General features: G+C 57.3%; 1 gene segment (V, D, J or C); it reads right to left on the reverse strand.

The window, feature by feature from the left end:
- Nucleotides 1-236: 236 nt before the first annotated feature.
- On the reverse strand, nucleotides 237-7,639 carry LOC111823481. The segment is given in 3 exon segments: nucleotides 237-430; nucleotides 7,142-7,468; nucleotides 7,579-7,639. Coding segments are annotated over 3 exon segments (579 nt in total).
- Between the last annotated feature and the right edge of the window lie 874 nt (nucleotides 7,640-8,513).

Consider the following 8,513-nt stretch of genomic DNA (forward strand, 5'->3'; position numbering starts at 1 on the left):
GTCTTGTACCCCCCCCCCACCTTCCACAGGCACAGGGTCCCGTGGGCTCCCTCCTTCCCCAGAGAAAAAAACAAGCGCCTTCCATTCCGCACGTCGCTACTGAGCAGCCCCAGCGCCCGGGCTGCCTCAGGCCCTGGAGTGGCCCTGAGACCTAGTCCTGCAGCAGATCCCGGGGGGCACAGGCCCAAGCGAACCCCGCATGACGCCACGCGGGGCGGGGAGAGCCGCGCTACTGGTTAGATGGTGGTCACAGAGGCCATCCTGGGAGCCGCCAGGGCACTAGCGGGGAAGGTGCCTGGGAACGGGTGCTCCCGGCAGAGGAACAGCAAGTGCAAAATCCACAGGCTGCGGCCCTTGGCACCGACATGGTGGTCTTTGGGGAAGGGGTCTTTGGGCGGAAATTCGGGTTGGATGAGGTCAGGGGGGGACCCTGGGGGTGGAGGGGATGCCCTTAGAAGGAGAGGGAGAGAGAGACGTCAGCGTCTACGTCCATCCCCAGCTCCCCCTCTCTCCACGCGCAGACAGAAGGCCAGACGGGCTCACATCAGGCACCGAACCTGCAAACGCCGGGTCTGAGGCACCCCAGCCCCCCGAGCTGCGGAAAGCGATGCCCGCAGCGCACCCACCCAGTCCCCAGTGTTGAGCCAGGACAGCCGAGGCACAGGGGTGCAGGTCAGCGCCGGAAAGGACATGGCCCCGGGGAGCGGAGGCAGGTGGAGGACCGGCCCCCAGGACGGACACGCGTAAAGATACTCCCACCCCTGGCCGCCCACGGGCAGCGGAGCGCCCTGCAAAAGAGCCTCGGTGACCAGGGGTCAGGGGGATGCAGTGCGGGGTGCCCGCCGGCCTGGCTCCCAGCCCTGCCAGCGTCGGCCCAACGGGCCCGTGAACAGAGGGACCCAGGTGGCAGGCACAGAGCGGCCCTGAGCTGGTGGGCACGGTCTCCCCCTCACCCAGCTGGCCCGCGTGCTGCTGCCACCTAGTGGCTCACCCGCCCAGAACTGCGAACCACAGGGAACCCCAGGTACAGCACCATTCCCTGGGGGCGCCCCCGGGGCCGCCTGGTGGCGAGTTGATGCCATGGCACCTCTTGCATCACCGAAGGGGCACAGACTCTGGGTCGAGACTTGCTGTCCCCGCCTGTGATGCTTCTTCCAGCGCCGCCCTCCCTGGGCGCTCGGGACGTCTCAGCCACCATCGCGGCTGTCCCCCCAAAGCACCGCGTCTAACCGGGGACTTGTTCCCCAGCCAAGGACCTGCACCGGGGGTTCTCTCGTCTGAGTCTGAGCGTAGATATATGTACCCCGTTGCCCAGAGGCGACCGGCCTCATGCAAGAAGCGGGGCGGCTTACTGAGGGCTCTGCGGTGGGAGCAACACCCTGAGAGGTGGCCGTGTGTCTTCGGGGGGTTGCAATGCGCGCTTCGAATCAAAGACCATTCTGGGGCGCGGCCCCTCTCCCAGAGCCGAGCTCCTTGCGCCTGGGATCCGGAGGTGGAGGCAGGAATGTCTTCCTTCACAGAGTCCTGCGGATGCACTCACTCTGACCTCTGCGGCTTCGGAGAGCTTAGCTCCCCACGGATCATGCTCCCACCGGGGGGCGCTACGGTCGCTCCAACGGGCAGGGAAGAGGCTCGGGTTGGACTCCTAGAAATCAGGCTGCAGTTACACCAGGACTTTGTGCAGAACTGAGGGCACCAGGGGCTCCGGAGGCCTCTCGGGACCTCTTAGGACTCAGAGCCTCAAAGCACGAAGGTTTATATCTGCCGCCACCGCCAGGAGAAGATCCGTGACGGCTGAGGTTCGGGCTCAGGGCCAGAGAAATAACAATATCCAATCGGTGGCGGGAGAAACAGGTCGTAGACAGTAACGATGACCTCATGACGAGGGTAACCAGGTTAGCAAATTACAAACAACACAGATGTCCAGTTAAATGTGGATTTCAGATAAACAACGAATAACTTTTTCGTGTAAGTTGTGTCACATGAAATAGTTGGGACATCCTTATACTAAAAAATAAAATAAAATAAAGTCATTGTTTGCACGGCCTGTGGCTTATCTCACAGCCCCATTTTCATGACCGATGCCCCAAGAACTGCAGGAACTTCGCACCTTTTTTTCTTGGCTCGTTCTATGTCCATATCTGTTTGTATTTCTTAACCACATACTCTCTTCTCGGTATTGCTATCTATAATAATAAAAGCGTAAAATGTTAATTAGACTGGACAGCCGGATGACCTTCCGGACGTCCTTCCAGATGACCTTCCGGAGGAAGCCGGGGCTGGGAGGGCCGAGCCCCTTGCACAGATTTTGTGCATTGGGCCCCTAGTGTTTATATTCAGGTTGTTGGAGGCCAGGAAGATATTCAGTGGAACTGTGGCTGGCCTTGAGAAGTTAATAGAGTTCGCTGTGTTCCATGACTCATGGGAGCATGTGTCTCCTCATTGGAGAGGGAGGCGGAGATTTTTGTAAAAAGGAGAGATGCTGTTCAGATGAAAACAGTGGCTTTGCCAGCTGGTGCAGTACCAGGCTTTGCCAATAGAGGGTGCTGGAGGCACACTGCAAGGCCATAGCCCTGAGAAGGCCCCTCCCACATTTCCCAGCTTTCTCTCTTTTTTTATTGAGCACAAGAGCCAGCGATTGGTGCAGGCGTGGCCGGTCTCCCTTCAGTGACCCTGACTGACCGGTTCCAGCTCTGCACTCAGGCCCCTGCTGTCCGCCTGGCAGCCACTCCTGCAACAAGTCCAGCTTCCCGTCGGGGCGAAAGACCACCGCCTGCCTCCCACGCCTTATGGCCATGGTGGGCCACTTCTGGGCACCAGCCCAGGCCCCCACTCTCTGGCCAGGGGCCAGCTGTCCTGCCAGCCAGACTCCGACAGCTGTTCCCCGAAGCCGCCTGGCCTTCCCCAGCCGCCCCCTTACACGGCATCTTTCCTTCTGAACCATTCATTCATTCATTCACTCACTCATTCAAGTATTTATGGAAGGCTTGCTGTGTGCCAGACACTGTTCTACTAAGCACGTGTGTGCGAGTGTTGTACAGACATGTATGCCTTCTTTTCTCTTGGACTACACCAAGGAGTGGCATGACCGGGCCCTGTGAGACGCAGTGAGCTAGCGTCCTCAGCAGCCACCCAGCTGTTTTCCGAGGAGGATGGACAATTCTCCTTCCACGAACGGTGTGGAGACAGGAGTGGACAGAGAAGGAAACACGACAGAGTCTCGCCTTACGTTTAAGAGAGCGAGAGAGTCTACAAACCAACTTACGGACCTCAGAGATCACAGCAGGCCGCGGGAGGCTGTGATACGCGTTTTGAATTTGTTCCCAAGTTTTCCGTTTCACACAGGATAGGCTTCTGCTGTCCGTGTGACTTGGCTGCATTTTTTTTTCACTCAGCATTGTGTTCTGGAGACCTGGCCGTGATCACATATAGAGCCAGGTCATTTCTACTAATTGCTGAAGCGTTCGGCATATGCATGTACCACTGTACTGATCTATACGTATGTGTGTGTATTTTACATCGGTATGAACCTCTGCTGGGGCTTAAACAATAAGGTCTTTATTGTCACACCAACCTGAGCAACATGAGGCAAGTAGTTCTCTAGACTGGGTGACATAGAGGCTATAAAAACCCATCTCAAGCATCACCCAAAATCAACATATATATATACACGTTTGTGAGTATCCTAGGTATATATGCAATACCAGCATATGGTATATGCCGTGTGTGTGTGTATTGTATAGAGTAGACATTTAGTTTTCCACGTTTTCCTACAACAAACAGTGCAATATTCTCAATAATACCCAGATGCGGCCGCAGAGGCGGAGGGCATGCGCATGCTCAGTCCCTGCTCCCCGTTCCAGCGGTGCTCACTTACACCCGCCAGCCGGGTGGGGTCCTAGTTCCCTGACAACGCCGGATATTGCCATGTTTCTCCGCTGTCACCCCCACGCTCTCACACCCCCCTTTCCATTTCCTGTGGACAAGCGTCGCTCTTCACCCATCAGCACTGCTACCACCCAGGACTGATTCTCTGAAAAGTCACGTGTGAGGGCAGCCCCTGCGGGCTCCCCGGGCCTCCGTCAGGGCTGCACAGACAGTAGCTCCCATCCCGAGTCAGCCTCGCACCAGGCCCCACAGACTCCACAGGTGAACCCAGCCAGGCCCCGGCCGCCCTCCCCGTGTGAGGCAGGAGCCCTCGCCCAGGGCTGGGCAGTGGAAGTACAGTGGGGCCTTGACTTATGAGTTTAATTCGTTCTGAGACCGGAGACCGAGCTCGTTAAGGAGCTCGTTAACTCAAATTACTCTGTCAACTCAATGCAAAAAATCAGGCGGAGAGACAGCTGGTATCTCAAAAACCTCATTAATCGGGACACTCATAAGTCAAGGCCCCACTGTAACTGCTCATTCTGGGCAGAGCTGCCACGTGACAGTTGGTTTGGAATGTTCTGGGTTCTGAGACCGTCTGGGAGCCAAGCAGACCGGTCACGGGTCCATCCTGGGGACCCTTGGTCGTGACAAGGGCTCGGGCGAAAGATCCGACTCTGAGCATGTCTGTGTGTGTGTGTGTGTGTGTGTCTGTCTGTGTTTCTGTGTGTGTGTCAGTGTGTGTGTGTCTGTCTGTGTTTCTGTGTGTGTCTGTCTGTGTGTCTGTGTGTCTGTGTGTGTCTGTGTGTGTGTCTGCGCGTGTGTCTGTGTGTGTGTCTGTGTGTGTGTGTCTGTGCGTGTGTGTGTGTGTCTGTGTGTGAGTCTGTGTGTGTGTCTGTGTGTGTGTGTCTGTGTGTGTGTGTGTGTGTGTGTGTGTGTGTGGCAACCTGCTGCGTTTTCCCGAGGGACCTAGAGGGCTTCGCTTGCAGGAGAATGAGCAGGAGGCCGCTCCGAGCTTGGGTTCCGTCCCTGACGTGGTCTGTGCCTGCGTTTCCTTGTCCTATGTTGGTGGGCGGCCTGGACTGTCCCAGGAAGCCTGAACCAGTGACAAGGGTGACAGATGATTGGCTCTCTGGCGGAGAAGGAGAGAGAAAGCGTGAGAGTACCTGTGGGCGGGGTTTTCTATCGATGAACCACAGGGGCCGGGTCATTGGCACAGGGCCTGGGGGAGTTTTTACTGCACAGCACTCCGCATCATCTGTGCAAAGAATCACCGCAACCACCCTGGCCGGTGTGGCTCAGTGGATAGAGCGTCGGCCTGCGGACTGGAGGGTCCCAGGTTCGATTCCGGTCAAGGGCACAGGCCCGGGTTGTGGGCTCGATCCCCAGTGGTGGGCATGCAGGAGGCAGTCGATCAATGACTCTCTCTCATCACTGATGTTTTTATCTCTCGCTCCCTCTCCCTTCCTCTGTGAAATCAATACAAATATACATATTTTTTCAATCACCACCACCAACTGCAATTTTTCCACCTGCTATTGAGATTGTGGCTGAAGTCAGCACATCCTGGCCAGGAAAAGCGTCCTGCTCTGCAGCGCCACCTCCTGGTCATGGAGAGACAGACCTCAATGCCATGAACAACCTTAACTCACTGCTGCCCCCTGGGGTCTGTGACCCAGCGCCGCCTCCTCGCTGAGCTGCTGAGCGAATGGCCGCCTCTCTCAGCCCCTCCACCCCCTGAAGCTCCCCGGCCTCTTTGCCTTCTGGATGGGGACACAACGCTGTGGTCCCTGGAAGGCCTCCTGCCGGAGGGGACCCCCTGCACGCAGACTGTCAAAGTGCTCCCCCATAAAGCCCGGGGTGTGTTCTTGGTTTATATCTATGTAATATATTGTTATTGATTTCAGAGAGGAAGGGAGAGGGAGAGAGAGATAGAAACATCAATGATGAGAGAGAATCACTGACCGGCTGCCTCCTGCACGCCCTCCAACGGGGATCGAGCCTACAACCTGGGCTTGTGCCCTGACCTGGAATCTAACCGTACCTCCTGGGTCCTAGGTCGATGCTGAACCACTGGGCCTCGCCGGCCGGACCACATCACCTTTTTAAAACGGGCCACTCACAACTGTCACAAACTCCAGGCACCAAATCCTGGCTGCTCTCGGTCTAGGGCCCTTATCGGCAAACTGCAGCTCGCGAGCCACAGGCGGCTCTTTGCCCCTTGAGAGTGGCTCTTCCTGAGCCTTAGGAGTACCCTAATTAAGTTAATAACAATGTCCCTACCTATATAGTATAAGTTTAAATAATTTGGCTCTCAAAAGAAATTTCCATCGGAGTACTGTTCATATTTGGCTCTGTTGACTAATGAGTTTGCCGACCACTGCTAGGGGGTTAATAAAGCTGCTATAGACTTCCACGTGCTGGTTTTTCTGTGGGAAGAAGATTCAGATTTATTTTAATTTATTTTTAACTGAGATGTAATTGACATTAATTACTGTCAGGTGTACGACATAATGACTCTGTGAGGTGTAACCTGCAGAACCATCCCAGAATACGTCTCCTTGACCTCAGCCATCAGACGTGGCTACAAGCTCTGCTATTTCTTGTGCTGAGAACAGTTAAGATCCAGTCTCTCAGCTGCTTTCACAGACACAGTGTGACAGCGCCCCCTGCCGGTCCCCATGCTGTCCACACTCCCAGAGCCAGGTAGTCACAGCCAGAAGTGTCTCCTCCTGGACCCCTTCACCCACTGGGACCACCCCTTTCAGCACCCACCGTGGCACCCCCCTACCCAATCTGCTATAGTGACAGCAGTGAATTGCAGATTTGGAGGCTTAAAATCACAGAGCAAATGGAAACCAGTCACAAGACTTAAAGGGAGTAGATCCTGATGGGATGGAACAGGGCCAGGGGTCCTTCCAGCACAGCACACAGTGCTGAGCCCCAGGCAGGGGCGGGGCCCATCAGCTATCACTCATCTCAGCCTCACAGGCCCAGTGAGTGCAGCCCAAGGGGAGGGAACGGCCCCGTGGGTGGGACAGGCCTTCCCTTCCTCCAGGACCCTGAGCCTGGGAAAGCGCTGCTGTGAGTGACATGGAGGTTGCAGGGTGAGGGAGGACCCTTCACCCCCAGGCAGGGTCCCCGGATGAACCTGGGCCCAGGGCGTCAGGAAGGGAATAAGCAGAAGCCACAGGTCACAGGCTGAGCTGAGCAGACAGCTGCTGGAGAGCTCACCCCCTCGCAGACCAGAGGGGTTTTTGTCTCACTTCCCCACAGGCCTGCAGCACTGTGGAACTATAGATACTGCTGTCGGCTGCTGAGCAGTAATAGTCAGCCTCGTCCTCAGCCTGCAGCCCCGTGATGGTCAGGATGCCTGAGTTGCCAGACTTGGAGCCAGAGAATCGATCAGGGACCCCTGAGGGTCGGTTGCTATTATCATAGATGATGAGTTTGGGGGCCTTTCCTGGGAGCTGCTGGTACCAGTACACATAGGAACCACCCCCAATGTTGGAGCTGCTTCCAGTGCAGGAGATGGTGACCCTCTCGCCCGGGGACCCCGACACTGAGGATGGCTGAGTCAGCACAGACTGGGCCCAGGATCCTGCAAGAGGGGGAGACACAGAGATGGTGAGTCTGGGTCTAGAGACAAGAGGAGGACGCAGGGCCCATGTGTCTTCCCAAGGCCCCTTCCCCATCCCCTCATCCAGTCACCTGTGCAGTGAGCCAGGAGGGTGAGGAGGAGAGGGGCCCAGGCCATGGTGGAGGTCATCCCTGAGTCCTGCCTCCTGAGGCCCCACAGCTGAAGCAGAGCTCCCCACACCTCTCCCTTCCCCTCTTCATAGTCTGTGGGAGGGAGGGACCTGTTATGCAAATGAGACCCCTTCTATCTGATCCCTCCCTGGGCCCTGGGCAGGGCCCTCTGCCTGAGGATGGCCATTGGTGTTGGCGGGGGAGGGGCTGTGTGGGCCCAGGTTTGGGGAAGTCCCAGCTGACAGCCCTGAGCAGATGGTCCTGGCCTTTGTCAGGGGCTGGTCCCAGCTATGAGCACCCAGATCCTCAGGAGCAAACCCCCAGCGCCCTCTAGTGTCCAGGCCCAGACACACCATTGAGTGACATGGGGGCCAGAACCCATGAGAGGCCACCTCTGCCTTCCCACTGCTCTGTCCACTGCCCCTGTCCTAGGGCCAGGCCAGGGTCCCCTCTATGCCCTCCCCTCACCTCGGGGCACCTTCAGTCTCTACTCGGCGTCCTCAGGGGGAGTCTGACCACAGCTCCCTGGGCTGGTCCGTGGTCAGGACTCAAGTGGCGGCTCCTCCACCAACTCTTAGACCAGGGTCAGGGCTCAGGTCAGGGCCAGAGCAGGCACAGCCCGTGGGGGCGCGTCCCCTTCTGTGCGGGACTCGGGTTCTGTCTTGTGTGGGATTCACTCCTGGTGGCAGGAGGCCTCCTTCCCGTGGACCCAGGGCCCCGAGGAGAAAGGGGCCCTTCCCCAGGGCTGGGCAGGGGGGGGAGGAAGCCTCGTGGGCTGTCCTCGTCCGTGGCCAGGGGTCACTGTTATTTTCTGTCCATATTTCCTCCTCCTGACACCATCGTTCTCCATGAGCCGTGGGCTGTGGTCACTCCTGGGATCTGTTCTCAACGCACAG

The sequence above is a fragment of the Myotis lucifugus genome, unplaced genomic scaffold (assembly GCF_000147115.1).
Source record: "Myotis lucifugus unplaced genomic scaffold, Myoluc2.0 scaffold_509, whole genome shotgun sequence".
Classification (NCBI taxonomy): Eukaryota; Metazoa; Chordata; class Mammalia; order Chiroptera; family Vespertilionidae; genus Myotis; species Myotis lucifugus.